The following is an 18,453-nucleotide window of genomic DNA, read 5'->3' as shown; positions in this document are numbered from 1 at the left end:
GTAATTATCCCCTTGATGTACAAGGGACATGTACTTGATCACCCTAGTAAAATTTTCCCAATATTCATTGACTAAAATTTCCCCTTGCTTGAGGTCTTGAAAATCTTGTAGATTTTGGTCATAGAGAATTTATGGAAGCCATCTTTGTCTAAAAACTCCCACAAACTATTCCCAAGAAATTTTTGTTATCTTAAGTCCCATCTCCACCTTCTTACTTTCTCACCAGGTGGCGGCCTCTCTTGAAAGTTGATAAGCACCCCAGGCCATTTGGAGTTGTCAAAGTAATTTTGAATTTCGAAATTTTTTCCGTCTCAGTAAGACAAGCCTTAGCGGCGTGCCTTGATGCAAATCCTTCAAACTTTGGGGGTTTGATCTTCTTCATGTCATTGGACAAATCAACTACTAACTGATACTTCTTGGTATTGAAATCTAAAGTCTCTGACTACTCTTCCTCATGTTGACGAGTTGTCCTAGATTGATCTTGTCTATTAGCATTAACCCTAGACTCAGTTTCGGATTCATCATCCTTATATTCTCGCTAACTCTTGAACTTCTATTGGAGGTCATCTAATCTAGAATGGGTTTTGTTCATGGCTTCCAAAAGTTGCCCCATCATGGCCATGTTAGTGTCTTTGAAATCTCCTCTATTGTTTCTAGAATGGTCCATTACCTAACTATTCTCCTGACTAAGAATTATGTTTTGCATATTAGATTCATTTTTGTTTTCCTTTAATCTAATCATAACAAGAGTGTATTTTAATATCAAATAGAATGCAATCCAAAAATTTAACTTTATTCCTCAATTCAAATGAATTACATTCATTAATTACAAAATTTCTTCGACTCTCATTCAGGAGTCGCTATCACTTCCTATGATAGGTTCTTCTTGATCACTATACTCAAAGAAAGGGACAAGTCTGTAGCCAAGGGTAGGTACTCAACATTTCACAGATTCAGTCTAGATTTCCTCTTTCTCATGGGTTTCTCTAACACGGGTTTAGTTTATATTCTGAATTTCTTCACAATGGCTACCTTGACTGTCGCCTTACTAGCGACTGTCCATTCTCGACTTTCTTTGCGAAGCCGCTTAAGTGCCTCAACCATGGTCTCCGTATCGAAGGGGGTAGAGCAACAAGTGTAGTCATGCTTTAACCAAATTTTCTAGAGATGGGTACACACAACATGTCAGGCTTTTTTTCGAGGTGTTCAACGGATCCACATCCTGTGAAACACAACGGCTAGGGTTCAATTTCTATCTAAGTTCAAGTGGAGAGCCCAAGGTTCAGTGTCGAACCTGGTAGCTCTGATACAATATGTAACAGCCAAAATTTCTAAAATTTAAAAAAAATAAAGTAATAAAATAAATTCATAGATTACATGTTTAGCTGAATTTGAAACTGTTAAAACTAACATAACTGTAATTAACTACCATTTCAGTAGAAAGGAAACAATAAAAAATATCTTTCAATTTCATAACATAAAGTAAAGAGAGAGAGAGAGAGAGTTTACAAAGTTTAATCTTTCCAAAGACGGAAGCTTTTCACATTACATAAGGGAGAGGGAGAGCATCATCGAGGGCTTTTCCGCCCAACCACAAACCTAAGTCCACCATGCTGCTTCCTACTAGAAGAGCCCGACCCTTCACGAGGGAAGCAGATAAAAGATAGAACAAATGCCAATGAGCCTCTGAGCCTGGTGTTTAGAATCTGCACTTACGAACCGATCATACACTATAGGTACCTGTTGTGCGAATCGCACACCCATCCCCGTCTTGGACAGGGACCCCCCAGTTTGTGCCTTTTTGTCCTGATCCTGAAATTTGGCTAAGTCTGGAATTCCTTGATCCTGAAATTTGGCTAACTCTGAAAACTGAGGAAACCTCCAAAAACTAGAATTTGCAATATAACTCTTGGAGGGCCGAAACCACTCTCAAACATCCTGAAAGTATATATGGAATATAACTTAAAGTATAAGAAAGGAGAAAGACATATGGAAATCTGGGCAAACTTGCCCAAGTGCCCAAGCTCGCACTTCTTGAGGAAACGTTTAAAATCGCCCAAAATGCCCAATTTCGGACCCTGGGGCCAAAATGTGAAAAAGTTCAAAAGTTGCGAAAATGCCCCAGAGGTCCGAAAATCACTTAAGTTGTCCAATTTTGGACCCTGGGCCAAAAAGTGAAAAAGTTGATAAAACTGGCAGGAGGTCCGAAAAAGTGAAATGTTGCAAACGTGCCTTCATGTCCGAATTTCACTTAAAGCACCAATTTCGGACCCTAGGGCCGAAATTCGAAGTTTCTTCTAAATTTCCAAACGCGTTTTTAGGTTCGAAAAGTGAAAACGCGATTTTGCGAAATATGTTACAAGGTCCGAAAACCACTTAAGCGCCCTCATTTTCGGACCCTCGGAGGTAAATAGAAAGTGCGTCGAGTTTAGGAAACACAAAAAAAAAAAAAAAAAAACGCATTTTAGATCCGAAATTTACCAAAAGCGCTTCAAGCCCCGAAAATCGTTTAAGTGTCCATTTTCGGACCATGGGGCGAAATCGAAAAAAAAGGTATAAAGGTGCGAAATCCTACAAAGCTCCTCCAGATCCGAAGTTTGCCTTGGACACCCATTTTCGGACCCCAGCCCCGAAATTTTAAAGCTCAGAAATTTGTAAAACGCCTTCAAACTCCAATTTTGTAAACATGTTTAGGTCCGAAGTTCACTTATTTTGCAAAAGGTGGTTTAGCTCCGAAAATGAGAGTTCACCAAAAACGTGAAGTCCCATTTTCGGACCCTAGGGGCGAAATGTTTGAAAATCGCGATTTGCGAAATATATGTAAGCTCCGAAATTTGCAAAAGGATGGCAAGGTCCGAAATTTGCCTTAAGTCCTCAGACTTCGGACCCATGAGCCAAAAGTGAAAGGTTTTGAAAATTCAAAAGTTCAAATGCTCCAATTTTGCAATAACGCCAAAGGGTCCGAAATTTTTTGCAAATTTCAAAAGGTGCCCTCCGTTCTCCGAAATTTACCAGAAAAGCATGAGAGTTAGAGTTTTAAAATTTGCAGAAGTTCTCCAAACCTCCAGAATCGCGCCATAAACCCATTTAAAACATCCAAGACTCCAAAGGTAAAATACGCAGAAATAAAAAACCAAGGATCAGATTTCACAATCGAAGAGAAAGAGAAGCATTTTCAAGATACATCCCGCAAAGAGCTTCTCAAGCCAGACGTCGTAACTAAATTTAATGTTTGTTAAAATTAAATTATTTAATTTTTTCAAATTAATTTAATGAAATGAAGTTGGTTGATCGCAAGACGTCATCGAAGAACCAGGAGAAAGACCTGAAAATGCAAATCAAAGAAGGATCGCAATTCAAGGCCAGGTGCTGAAGATTGGAAAAGAAAAGATGCAGGAGCGCAAGAGCAACCAAACATTGGGAACCGTGCCGCTGAACAAAGATGAAGTCCACCACCAGGACCACAAACCAAAGAACACTCTGAATGCTGCAAGTTTATGCATTCTCAGAAGGCACAGTTGGATTTAAATCCAAAAAATTCAGTCTTAAAGCTGAAACTACTTTATTGCAAACTGCCTATGGGTCCCGTGCAAGATATTTTTGTGGATAACTATTCCCAACCACCAAGAAGATTGGATAGACCTGAATTAAAGCCAAATAGTGGCAGGTAGTTGAGATAGTTGCTGGTTGGATAACTGAGAATTAATTAGGCATGGGTCAAGGCTGCCAGCTTCTGGAAGACAGATCAGGGCCCTTGGATGCAGTCCATCCTGGCCTCTGATTCAAAATTGTAATATCTATAAAAGGCAGAGGCCTTTCTTCTGTAAAGGGTTAGATTGTTAGAGATTGTTAGAGATTGAGAGATTGTTAGAAAAAGGGTTGGAAATTGCTAGATAGTTAGATTTTAGAGTTAGAATAGGTTAGATCTTAGCAGTAGCATAGAGATGCTACAGAAATTGTTGTAATAGGCAGATGAGATCAATATATAAACATTGATTTGGTGTTTATTGTCTTGTTTTCATCCTGTTTGCATGGTTTCCTTCAGCATTTTAGATAGATCTTTCTATTTTGGGTATGCAGGTATTTGATAGATTCGGGCTCATACCACTGAGGATATACTGATTGTGTATCCTTTTGTGTGGTTAACCTGAGCCTTCGATTGTGCTTAGTTCAATTGCAGGTGTCCGTCCGAGCTGCGCCAGAATTGGGTGCTTAGCCGTGCGTCTCCAATCTGAAAATCTTCCAAGTTCCTTTGAAGATTGCACCGTTCCTGCAAGGTTGTGAGCCATTCTGGCCAAGCAGGAATTGGTTATGTGGAATCCGTCTACCCGCATACCCGTGTTGTTAGTTTTAGATCTCCTAACCCTTTCCTTTTGCTCTTTATTACGTAATTCGAGAATCACAGCAGACTAGCTTGTTGCACATCGTAAGTCCCCTTGTGTTTCCAGCATAAACACATAAAGCCACTGAGAGATCCCGCAGTCAAGACCTGACAAAAGAAACCTTGAGGTAGTCTCCTTTGATCAAACTTAGGAAACAGCATTAGAGACTTCCTTATCTCAAGAGAGAGTAGGATAATCAGTCGGCTATTCTATTCTGCGTTGGCCGTATGGAGTTTGCAGCAATGCGATTTCAGACACGTCAACAGTACCTCCTAACTTGTATGACACTCTGGCTAGCAATTCATCTGACTCTTATGAACTGACGGACGCATCCAAACTGTTGTGCCACCTTGGCCAAGGTTTCCATAATTAGCACGATGAGTGTTGTCCATGTTCACCACCCTTGCCTAGCTTACTTAGAAACGGTTGCATACTTGCAACTAACTCAAGGGTCCAACTGGCCTTCAGAAGAATTAAACCAAAAGGGTATTGATTAACTCCAAATATGGAGAGACTATCCTATACTCTTTAAGGGAGGGTGTTGTCGATAACATGCTAGGTATGATTATCTATCAAATTATACAGCTGCTCAAGGGTATTAAATGCTGATCTAAGTTTGGCTTACTACCAAACCAAACAAAGGTAGAAAATAGATTTGACCAAGTTTACGGTTGGCTGGACCATATACATATTGACATTCAGAACAGCATAATCCAAGAATAGGAACTGTCACAGTCCAAAATTATTCAAATGAAATAATGCAACACAGTAAGTAGAAACATATGCAAAATTCAAATTACTTAATAATAGATAGAACAATCGGGTTCTACAGTTCACCCTCAGCTTAATCATCAAAAGACAGACTAAATCATGGCTCGTTTGGAGCTGGCAGATTTATTTATCAATTAGTATGATCGTTAAGCACTTTGCGATTCAATCACTATGCAGTGGCTCTCAAAACATAATGCAAATCAGAAGTAACAAACTAATCAATTCTTTCCTATTTAGGCCTTATCATGCAAGCTACCATTTCAAATGATTCATTCATTAAATGATGAAAAGAAAGCTTCAGTTCAAAATTAACAGAGGCAGAGTAACGTCTCCTTGCCTGAGAAATGACAAAGAGGAGAATGCTACGAGACTTCCTACGAGCTCAAGACAATCAGCTCGATCCCACACAAACAGAAAACTTTCCAAGCAAACTATGTCCACAGCAACAACACAGTGATCCGCTCCCAAAACCTTTGAAATTCCCAACAGCCTCGATATAGAGAGCTTACAAATTTTAGCAGAGCACAATAACCATATCACAAAAGAACAATGTGACAACAACCCCCAAATCATATTCGAATGCCAAATAAATAAACATAGAACTTGTTATTGATGGGCTAGCTCGATGAGCGAGCATCGACTTCTTCAATCATAATGTCCATCAATTACAAGAAAGCTTTTGCCATACAAAAGGTGGCCACCATGACCAAGGTCAGTGGTCTTAAAACATAGTGTAAGGCAATAGTGCGATACTAAGCATGATACACACATCATACGTGTGTGTATATATATATCAAGAGGATAAACTCAGACTAAGGGTATCCGGCAACCTGATGGTACAAGGGTGACAAACAGACTCAAGGTCAACATCAATAGGCAATATAGACCTTACTCTACCAAGGTCGAGGTGCTCAGAATGTACGTCCGATTAACCGGACCCAAGTCTCATTGGCAATGCTCATTTCTAATATTTACAACCCTCTCCTTGATGATACTCTCCCTCCCTCCTGAGGCTAGTGTGCATCCTGTATCCACTTAGTTGCATGAAAGGAAATCAATTAGTCAGATCTTAACCAATAATAACTTTTAAAGATGAAATATCAATTATCAAAATTAATTCTTCAATCAATTCCTACTCATTAAGAGTTTTCATCCATATGAGAAAATAAATTTATTAAACCTTGATTATTGTGATGTCCCCATCCTAGTCAGGGACAGTGGTTTGAGGAGTTAACCTATTTTTAGACCCTTGTAGGCTAACAGGGTATGGATAAGGGGGGTCAGTGATGCAGTATCTTGAGGAGTGGTCTATCGATTTGTTCTAGTTTAGTGTTCAGTTCAGTTCTGGTCTTCGTTTCATCAATTTCTGACATTATATGAGGATTTCCTGTTTTTTAGGGAAAAACTGCTAAAAATAGACATGGTCCTATTTTCATTGGCATGGCGAACTGTGGCCCCAGTTTCTGAGTAATAATGAGGGAGATATGAATTTTTAAGTGATTCCCACAAGCAATTAATGTTTTAATGAAATATTAAAATAAAACCACAAAGTGCATCACTTAAATTTATTTAAGTGAATTTAATATCTCCTAAGTTGGGCGTTGCTTTTAGGGTTAAGTTGGGAACCCTAAAAGCAAGTTATGATTTTTAAAAACCTAATTGCCAAAAATCGTACTTTTTGGGTATTTAGGCAGCCAAGAGGAAATTGAACCTCATTCATTGATATTGAGCATTTGACATTTCTTCTAAGCACTTGGCTATGGCGGCTAGGGTTTGAACCTGTTTTAGAGAGCATGCATTCTTCAGAATTCAGTAGCTTTGAGATTGTGAAAGATCAATCGAATTGTTGCAGCTTGGTTGGTTTCATTCAGAAGTCATATTGAATTAAATTGGGGCAGATTTGGCTTCTTACAAGGCAGATTTGTTGTAGGTTTCCTATTTACTGTTTTGTTGTTAATTTTTTTGTGGTTTGGAAGCTTCTTTTCCCAAACACACGGCTTGCTCATTTATTGGCGCCATCTTCCACTGTTTGGGTGTCTTAGTATTAAATAAGAGCAGATCTGAATTGTTTCAAAATAAAAACAGAACTTTGTAAGTTGCTGATTGAATTCTTTTAATTCAATAAATTGGCTAAGGACCTACGGGTATGCTTCTAAATTATCCAGTTTATTGTTTCAGTTGATTAATTTCATGTATTATTTCAATATGTGTTGCAAATTAAAGAAACCCCCTTCTACAACTTCTGTCTATTTCTGAAAGACCATCTTAATAATTAAAATTACAAAGAAAATCTACAAATTGCAGCAGGTTGAAGAGTTGAACCAGCAATGGTTCATCACAATTATCCAATCATAATAACATAATAAGCATAATTCCAAAGTCAGGAAAGAGGGATGTAACACCTAAAGACAATGTTACGAATTGCCTCCTAAACCATAACAAGTCCTTTCAAGATGACTATGTTGGAGGTGAAATGGGTCTCAACAACCTATTCAAAAATTAAAAAATTAAAAACACTAAAGGCAAAGAAGAAAACATACTTAAATTTAAAAATTAAATTAGTAAAGTGAAGCATAAAATTTTACATCGTTTCACTTAGCAGCTCCATTTTTCGTGAATGTTTTTAATATACCCTATGACATGTGATGGTTGGTAATGAACATTAGATATCTTCAGCCACAACATACACCTATTTGATCCAATATTTTTTGGTGCCAATCTTTGTAGCATAAGGTTTAGGGAGTGAACATCACAGGGTGTCCAAAAGATGTGAATAACATGCTTCAACCAGCAAAACAAACTCTCTACAATGTTCTGCAGTTCATTATGACTTGAAAATTTTACAACGCCACACTTCCTCAATGGCTACTATGAGGATATGTGCAATAAACTGGGCATCTTTCACCTTCCCCTAACAATCCATAACTTTGGAAAACATTACCCATTAGGGGCATTGGAATTACATTGATCAAGGGGCAATTTTTGCCATCCTTCTATCTATTGAAAACAATGGACACCTCTATCTCGATTCTCAACCTATGAATTGTTAATGGGCTTCAATAAATCTTCTACATGTTTCACCTCCTTTTCCAGTAAGATACTATGCACCTTCTAATTGTTAACTTTAGTGATCAGAATTAAGTAAACTCAGAAATTAAATGAAAAACATACACACACAGCACAAGAGACACCAAAATACCCTAGGAAAACCTCCCTCTTGGAGGAAAAACCCAGCATCAAGGATCCAAATCAAATCTTTAATTCATTAGCAAATTACAAGTATAGTTCAGATCAGATTACTTATCTGATTCAAACATCCAGTTAGTGCAGAACTTTGTCCAATTCAAATCATAAAAGTGCAGACTTATTGCTGATTGATCTTGTAGAGATTTGGCGCTACAATGAAGGAGAGTTCACTGCTCTAATTCGTCCAGCAACACAACTTGCACAAAGATGACCAAGTTCGGATCTGATTGGAGTTCACTCAGGTAGACTCATTTGTCCAGCCACAAAATCAGATAAGAATGACAAATTCGCTAGAAGAAGATTGCTGAATGGCAAAGCAAATATTCGCTGAAGATGAATTCGCTTGATGATTGTGTATGATGCCTAGGATGAATCTTGTTTATATACAAGATTCATCCTCATAATTTGCTCAAGTCAGATAATACATATTCAAATTATATTTTATAATCTGCCTTTAGCGCCCAATTTGGGGCCTCTATTAATAAGCATGTTTCATGTGCTTTAGTATGATTACAAGTTATGTTATTTTTCAATTTGGGCCCAGCCCAATAATTACAAGTAATTTGCTCATGATTACAATATGTGTTTATATTTTAATTGCCACATATAATCCGATTCTAGCTATCGAATTCCAACACTCCCTCTTAGCTAGGGAGGATTATAGCAAGACACATTAACACATCATGGATCTTTTTCATTACATCCATCTTGCATTGCCTGCAGAGGATGGATCCACCTTGCATTGCCCGCGAAGGGTGGAGGTGGTCTTTCACCTCAACCTTCTCCCTGAGAAGGATCCAATGTCACCTTGCATTGCCCGCAGAGGGTGACTCCACCTTGCATTTCCCGCAGAGGGTGGAAGATGCAACTTAGTGCATCACTGGGACTGAGACTCCCTTTCAGCCAAAGTTGTGTTCTCAACAACTCCAAGTCTCTCTTTGAAGTATTCAAACTTCACACGAGCTAGAGGCTTGGTGAGAACATCTGCACTCTGCTCATCAGTGCTGACATATTTCAGCTGAATGGAACCTCTCTGTACCATATCACAAATATAGTGATAATGAGTTTCCACATGTTTTGACCTGTCATGAAACACGGGATTAGCAGACATCTTAATACAACTCTGATTGTCACAATGAATGACGATGGATTCCCAAAGTTGTCTGAACAACCCGGCAAGAAGCTTGTGAAGCCACACTGCTTCTCTTGACACCACACTTGACGCAATGTACTCAGCTTCTGCAATACTTAATGCAACTAAGGACTGTTTCCTGCTGGCCCAGGAGATAACAGCGAATTCCAGACTGAAACAAATTCCTGAAGTGCTCTTCCTATCGGTTACACTTCTTGCCCAATCAGAATCAGAGTAGCCTTCCAAGGTGATGATAGTGTTGATTGGATACTTCAAGCCGTAGCCAACTGTGTCTCGCAAATATCTCAAAATATGCTTGGCTGCAACAAGATGAACATGCTTCGGTTTGTTCATGAACTGGCTGAGGGCACTCCCTGCATAACAAATATCCGGTCTAGTGTTAACTAGATACATTAAGCATCCAATCAGCTGTCTGTACTCCGATGGATCTGCAAAATCAGAGTTAGCTGCAGATAAACTTAATTTCTTCAAATTAGTTTCCATAGGAGTAGACATAGGTTTGCAGTCCATCATTCCAAACCTTTTCAATATATCAATAGTATATTTTCCTTGACTAAGGATGATTTCATTAGATCTTTGCCATACTTCTAAACCTAGAAAGTAATGCATTAGGCCTAGATCCTTCATTTCAAATTCTGTAGCTAATTCTTTCTTACATCTAATGATGAGACTATCTTCACCGGTTAGAAATAAGTCATCCACATACAAAACTAGAATTAGCATTTTACCATCAAATAATTTAAAGTAAAGATTAGAATCAACATCATCCTTACAAAATCCTAGACTAACCAAATACTTATCAATTCTTTCATACCAAGCTCGATGAGCCTACTTGAGGCTGTAAAGAGCTTTCTTCAATCTGCATACATGAGATTCTCTATTATGAATCTCATATCCTTCTGGTTGCTCAATATAGACTTCTTCCTCAATGACACCATTAAGGAAAACAGTCTTTACATCCATTTGATGTAACTTCCAACCCTTAGCTGCAGCAATAGCTATAATAGTTCTAATAGAAGTATATCTAGCAATTTGTGTCTTCCTTTTGAGAGAAACCACGAGCTACAAATCTAGCTTTATATTTCTCAATACTTCCATCAGCAGTATGTTTAAATTTAAACAACCATTTAGAGGATACAATAGACTTACCTTTAGATCTAGGCACAATATCCCAGACATCATTCTTGATGATGGATTGATATTCTTCGTCCATGGCCAAATTCCACGCTTGCTGGTCATGGCTTCTTCTACATTTGATGGTTCGGTCTCAATAATGTTGCACATCATTTCAACATAGTTGGAGAGCTTCTGAGGTCTCTTACTTTCTCTGAATGTTCCTTGGGGAGTAGCAAACTTTTTGGCTTCTTGGATGGTGTTCCTAACCCAAAGTGGTCTCTTCTTACTAACTGCAATGTCTCTGGGTCCATCAGTTGGATCTAGAGGCTCAGAAGGATCACAAGGCTCAATATATTCAGAGGGCTCAATAGACTCCCTCTGAATCTCAGGGTTAGTATCAACACCCATATCTTGATTTCCATTAAGTTCTTTATCATCGTCAACCAAGGAACCTTTAGATTTCTTAAGGGCAATATTTTCTTCAAAAGTTACATCTCTACTTACCTCAATGTACCTTTGTCTTGGGATGTAGACTCGGAATGCTTTGGAGGATTCATTGTATCCAACAAGGATGCCCTTCTTCCCAGATGGCTCTAGCTTAGTTCTCTTCTCCTTTGGTATATGAACATAGACAGGGCTTCTGAAGATCCTTAGGAGGTTGATATCAGGTTTGTCTCCAGTGAAGGCTTCTTCAGGAGTCATGTTCTTCAACACACGATGAGGGCATCTATTCTGAATATATGCTACAGTCTTAGATGCCTCGGCCCATAAGAAGGTTTGTAGATCCTGATCATGAATCATTGCTTTAGCTGCTTCAACAATGGATCTATTCTTTCTTTCAGCCACCCCATTTTGTTGAGGATTGTAGGGGACACAGAACTCCCTCTTAATTCCTGTCTCTACACAAAAGTCATGAAAGCTACTTGAGGTGTATTCACCTCCATTATCAGATCTTAACACTTCAATTCTTTTTCCAAATAGATTTTCAACTAAAGCCTTAAATCCTTTGAACCTACTTAATACTTCATCAGATTCTTTAGTTTTCAAAAAGTAAATCCAAGTCTTTCTAGAGAAATCATCTATGAATATAACATAGTATAGGCATCCACTAGGTGTAGCAACAGACATAGGTCCACATAAATCAAAATGAACAAGTGCTAATTTTCTTTAGCTCTATTTTCACTTTTATAAAATGGACTTTTAGTGTTCTTACCTAAAGCACATCCTTTGCAAGTATCATCATGAAATTGACTAAGTTTAGGCATACCTTTGACCATCTTCTCAAGTGAGGGAAGTGCTTGGAATTGTAAATGACCAAGCCTCCTATGCCATAGTTCGCTGATCTCAGGAGCCTCATGAATGAGAGCTTGAACAGGTTTAGCTGAAATTTTGTATAAGCTATCATATCTATTACCAATGACACAAGCAGATTTAAAACTAGATTTATTAGGCCATGCAAGTACTCTACCCTCAAAAAATGCTACTTGATAACCCTTATCTTCTAGTGCAGAAATGGAGATAAGATTCCTTTTAATTCTAGGCACAAATAGAATATCACTGAGATGTAGAGAGATACCAGAATCTAAGTTTTAAGGAAGTAGTACTGAAACCCCTTACCGAATATCGAGCATCATCACCAATTACCACATGAAGATTGGATCCTTTCTCTATCAAGTCTGAAAGATGCTCTCGGTAGCCTGTGATGTGTCTAGATGTGCCGCTGTCGATCAGCCATGTGTTGTAGTCAGTCGGCACATTCCTTGACAAGGCAAAGATGAAGAGGAAGTCTTCATTGTTCTTCTGTTTTGCAACTTCATTGAGATTCGCTTCTCCTTGCTGAGTTGATTTTGACATTCCTTCGCATAGTGACCAAATTTGTCACATCTGAAGCAGCAAATGCGTGAGAGATCTCTTGGCTTCTTCCTTGAATCATGACTTGCAGAAGGTCTGAAATCTCTATTCCTCTTGAAGTTGCCCTTCTTCCAATTTCCACCTTTCTTCTTGACTCATTGAGTTGCAAACATGTGATGATCTCCTCCATGAGAGCTCCTAATTGCTCCCTTAGCAACCAGTCGAGATTCTTCTTGGATGCAATCTCCCCTCAATCTTTCAAACTTGGGAAGCTCAATCCTCGCACTGATTCCTTGAATGAATGGTTCCCAAGTTGGAGGAAGACCATTGAGGGCTGTCAAAATAAGATCGTTGTCTTCAACTTCCTTCCCAATTGCTGAAAGTTGATCCTTAAGATCAATCATCCTCATTAAGTAGGAGGTGATAGATTCCCCTTTCTCCAATCGGATGTGAGTGAGTTGATTCCTCAAGGCAAGAATGCGGCTAGTGTTGTTGACTTCATACATCTTCTCCAATGTGTTGAACATCTCTCTAGCGGACTTCATCTTGGAGATAGATGACACAATATGATCTTTGACGGAATCAATGATCAACCTTCGAGCCTGAAAGTCCTTCTTGAGCCATTCTTCTTTTTCCTTTTCATTGGTAGGTTCTTTAGCATCCTTGCTGACATACTCAGCAAGATCATTTAATGCCATCATCATACGAACCTTCCAAGATGTGTAATTCGCAGAACCTTCCAACCTGTCTTCAGCCCTAAGAGAAGAAGCCATGTAGTCTAAACTTTGAACAGTGGGTTAGACTGAAAGATAATAAAAGATTGACAAATCTGATCACAACTATTTACGAACCAAGCTCGGATATCATCTTTGTTAGGATTCCCAAAGATACTGAGAGGGGGGGATGAATCAGTATCTTGTCGGTTAATGGATTTTCTTAGCTTATTAAATGAAAAGCATTCCAAAACTGTGTACCGGTAAACCAAAATTAATGCAGTAAATAACAACAACAACCACAACATGAAAGACACACCATAACACAATATTTTTAACGAGGAAACCCGGTGTGGGAAAAACCTCGGTGGGATTTGTGACCCACAATATTCGCTAACTGGCCAATAAGAGAATATTACTGTTACAATAGGGGCTTGCACATGCAGGAAGGCCAACTGCCTAAAGCTCACTGCTTAAATACAAAAAGAGAAGTCTCACTGACTTACAAAAATGGATTATAAAATTCCAATGTCATGTACTGCTACAAAAGGGCATCTGCTATGCCAGATCCAGTACCGGTTTAAGCTCTGCAACTTCCAAAACCTTATTCCAAACTCTGCCTTAGTATTCGCACATATTATCCATCATATATCCTATATCCAAATGTTCTCTAAGATCTCATACTTATATATGAGCCTTATTACAATATGCCTTGTAGGCTTTCAAAAAGATATTACAATTAATTACAAAATACAATAAATAAAATCCTGTCGGCCAAGATGCCGGTAATCAATCTTTGCCACTGCCGGTGTCTATGCCTGTGCCGGTGTCTGCCAGTGCCATAGGATTGTAAGGTTGCCATCAATGACAATACCTTCAATCACCTACAATTTCTCATTGGAGTGTGCATTTGCCAACAATCTTAACTTTAGTGATCAGAATTATGTAAACTCAGAAACTCAGAAATTAAAAGAAAAGCATACACACACAGCACAAGAGACACCAAAATACCCTAGGAAAACCTCCCTCTTGGAGGAAAAACCCAGCATCAAGGATCCAGATCAAATCTTTAATTCATGAGCAAATTACAAGTATAGTTCAGATCAGATTACTTATCTGATTCAAACATCCAGTTAGTGCAGAACTTTGTCCAATTCAAATCATAGAAGTGCAGACTTATTGCTGATTGATCTTGTAGAGATTTGGCGCTACAATGAAAGAGAGTTCGCTGCTCTAATTCGTCCAGCAACACAACTCGCACAAAGATGACCAAGTTCGGATCTGACTGGAGTTCGCTCAGGTAGACTGATTTGTCCAGCCACAAAATCAGATAAGAATGACAAATTCGCTAGAAGAAGATTGCTGAATGGCAGAGCAAATATTCGCTGAAGATGAATCCGCTTGATGATTGTGTATGATGCCTAGGATGAATCTTGTTTATATACAAGATTCATCCTCATAATTTGCTCAAGTCAGCTAATACATATTCAAATTATATTTTATAATCTGCCTTTAGCGTCCAATTTGGGGCCTCTATTAATAAGCATGTTTCATCTGCTTTAGTATGATTACAAGTTATGTTATTTTTCAATTTGGGCCCAGCCCAAAACATTACAAGTAATTTGCTCATGATTACAATATGTGTTTATATTTTAATTGCCACATATAATCCAATTCTAGCTATCGAATTCCAACACTAATAACTTGAGCCCTTGTACCTTGTTGTAGCCTCATTAATTTTTCTACCATTTCTTTCCAATATGGTGAGTATGGTGAGCATCTAACATTGTAAGATAATAATAATCTATTTGCATTGATGCACATAGCAATGTGTTGATCAACAATCTCTCAAGACGCAGTTTGAAGTCCCATTTCCAATGGTCCCTTTGGTCTCTTATGTGTAAGGGGTTGTTCTTGAGGAGTGGCCAAAAACAAGTGGCTCTCTACCATAACTTCAAGATTAGATGAAGAGGAGGTTTCATTACTTAATAAGATTTCTTTGCCAAAGGATGATTCGATCTATGACCTATTACTTCATATACTTGCTCTTGTTCTTCTCTAATATATTCTATCACTTGAGCCTATGGCACAAGTACACCATTCTTTCTGAGGCAAGCTTGGATACCCATTCCAAGGATGGCACATTAATGGGCTTTCACATAACAATATAAGCTTGTATATTCAACACCACACCCACTGCGAAAAACGCATCCCCCACCACTTTGAACCTATTGTATCATTTCAACGTACTTCCAATTTGTGTTTTTTACATATTTGACTTGGATTTATTTAGTTTCTAGAAAATTCATCTCAAGTTCACCGGGTTTAGCTGGGAAAAAACCATGTAGAAAAAAATGTGCCCTAACAAAACCTCCACCCAGATTGACTTGGAATCCAAACTGGGTTTGAAACAAACCCAAATCTAGGACGTAAAAGGCACGAACTAGCAACATAGGTTATTATTTAAGTCAATTACCGGTAGAGTTTTTATTTCCATGTTTATGTCACCTATTGGCCAGCAATGGCTAACTCCTTGGCGTTGACTCACCCAAGATTCAAATCCAATTGAATGAGAAGGTAGCAGATATAGATTCATTGGTTGAACAACAACGTGCCATGTGGAGAGAGAAGGGCTGACTGCTAAAATATAATGTTTGATGGTCGAAATTGAACACTTCCCAAAATATTTTTTGTTTCCACAAGGGGTGTTGTGAAAGACGGTGAAAGTGGAAAGGGTAAAAATGATTCATCATTCATGACTCTGGTCCAGTGGTCTCTTCACAAAAAAGTTAATTGTTGAAGATATGAGCTGAAATATCATCAACCGCTCTAAGCACATAACATAAGATGATCTAGTTAAAAACCTTGCTGAAAAGAAGCTTCAATAACATCAAATTATAAGCGTGTCACCAAGGACTGCTGTTTTGTCTTTGGATGTGGATTTACATTTACAAGTAAAATGATATTTTATAGAAAAAGTCTCTATATTTAATACCTCAATTCATGTCACCTTGGATCAATGGGCATATTCCAATGTTACAGATTAAACTATATTAAAGTAATAACTGCAGCCAAGTAGATTAAATTAAGCTTTCTAAAGTACCTTAGGTGACACTTACAAAGAGGAATAAAATCTCCCATACTCAGTCGCCTTTGAAGCTCAACAGGAAGACTTTAACAGCATACTAGGAAAAAGAAAAGGATTAAATCCTTATCATGGGTTACTTTTCTCCAGAACTTGCTCATGAGGTCAAAATCCAAGGGAGGAAAATTCAAAAAATGTATGTGGTAAACTGAAAGAAACCTACTTTACGTCTTTTTACACAGGCCTCATACTCCGGATCGGTGCTTAGCTTGACCATAAGAATTGTCTGTGAAGCTTAACAGGAAGACTTTAACAAGCGTAGTAGGAAAAAGAAAAGGACTAAAAACTTACCATGAGGCACTTATCTCCAGAAGTTTCTCGCGAGGTCAACATCAAGGGTAGAGAATTATAAGGTAAATGGAAAGAAATCTCCTTTGTGCTTTTTGACAAAGGCCTCAAACCTAAAATTCGTGCATGGCTTGACCACGCGAATTGCCTGAGAAGTTCTACAGGAATACTTTAACAGCATAAAAGAAAAAAGAACGCAATTAAAACCTAATGATGGGATACGTTTCTGCAGAGCTTGGCTATGAGATCGAATTCAAGGGACGAAACTCAAACAATTTAATGTCGTAAACAGAAAAAATCCTCCTTGTCGCTTCCACATCGGGCCTCTTACCCCAAATCGGCACCTGACTTGACTCTGAGCTCAAAAAAAAATTAAGCAACGCTATGCTATTAATTATGCCGGCAGAAAAGTAAGACTAACATTGTGAAGACCGGGCAATCAAGGGTAGATTCTTTGCCAAACAGGAGTAACTTCAGCAGACAGAGGCTACTAAAATTTATCAGATTGCGCTCTGACAAGTTGGCTACATGTGTACGCTAATTATTAAGTTATTATAAACAAGACGGCATTCACAGTCCATAAGAATTCAGTCTGAAGCTTCTGTAAAAGACTGTTTCATACTTCATAATCTACATATCAGTGTTTCCTCATCCTGATCATGGATCACTATATGTAATTTTAACTAACATAAACATTTTTTCTTTCCCATAAGCATTACACTCTGTCAAGATACAGTAAATGAAAGACTTATTACAAGGGTGACAAAAATATCATTTTGAAATAAGATGATTTTGTTACCGGTGGGGGAAACGCAGGCGAAAGGCACAGAAATCCCTCGGCAACCCTTAATGGGATACACAAATAATTCCTTCACTTTGGCAGCATCTTGCTCGGCTACTCCTCTGCCAAATAAAGAGCCGAGCAGCGCCGTAGCTTTCTCCATTCTACTACAAACTCTACTCTTGTTGTGTTCAAGTGTCCAAGAATGGCTGGAAGGAGGAGCGACACTTGAAATTTTATCTGCGAGTTTCTCGGCAAGTGACGTTGATAGCTATAGTTTTGTTTCGACTAAGGTTGAATTTCATCTCTTTCGTCCTCCATTTGTATAATTGTGTTGATCTTTGTTAATCCAAACACAGAAAGTTGATCAACGCTAATCAAACCCCACTCTTGGCTTTGAAATTTAAAACATGTCTTATTTATGTTTCATGGTTCCGTTTTCAGTTGGTAATCTCATGTTTAGGAAATTAGAATGATTCTCATCCATTCATCTTTAAAGTCTGTAACAACATGAGGTAAACGTGCATAACCTACCTTTTCAAATTTTCATTTTATTTGTAAAAAAAATTTATTAACTTACTATTTAATTTATTTTATTTCATACAAGAAAATTATTTTAAGTGTTATTGAATTGTTTATTAAGTTTCGTTTTATTAAAAAAAAGTTAATTTTAATTTTAAATTTATTGTGTAATTATTTGTTTTAACTTTTAATGATCTAGATTGATCATCTTTGTAGCCTTCTAATTATTCTAAATTAAATTAGAAGAGTGAATATGTCCCTCAAACTAATCTATACTATGTTCTATTTCTCTAATTTAAATTTCAAATTTCTTGTGCTTAGGATTGATCTTTCTAAAATTTGATTATTTCTTGTTGGCTTGCATGTCAAAACACCTCTAAATCAACATTTAGGATCTTATATCTAAGCATAGTCTTAGTACTCATCTAAAAGCTATATAGAAAGGAGTCATCGCCAAATATAATCCACACTCTTACGTTAACATT

General features: G+C 37.9%; 1 protein-coding gene across 3 annotated transcripts in view; it reads right to left on the bottom strand.

The window, feature by feature from the left end:
- The window catches only part of LOC131033219 (uncharacterized), a 223,353-nt gene extending 205,514 nt beyond the window's left edge, over positions 1 to 17,839 (bottom strand). For 2 of the 3 annotated variants that reach the window (XM_057964384.2, XM_057964383.2), the window contains exon 1: positions 17,465 to 17,839. In XM_057964384.2, coding sequence (XP_057820367.2) covers positions 17,465 to 17,609 — 145 coding nt within the window. In that variant the 5' untranslated portion in view covers positions 17,610 to 17,839. The remainder of the gene's footprint in view (positions 1 to 17,464) is intronic. The other variant, XM_057964382.2, reaches the window with a different exon arrangement.
- Between the last annotated feature and the right edge of the window lie 614 nt (positions 17,840 to 18,453).

This window comes from Cryptomeria japonica, chromosome 8 (assembly GCF_030272615.1).
Source record: "Cryptomeria japonica chromosome 8, Sugi_1.0, whole genome shotgun sequence".
NCBI lineage: Eukaryota > Viridiplantae > Streptophyta > Pinopsida > Cupressales > Cupressaceae > Cryptomeria > Cryptomeria japonica.
Note: the sequence above shows the minus strand (reverse complement) of the source record. Positions and strands in the feature narration are given on the sequence as shown.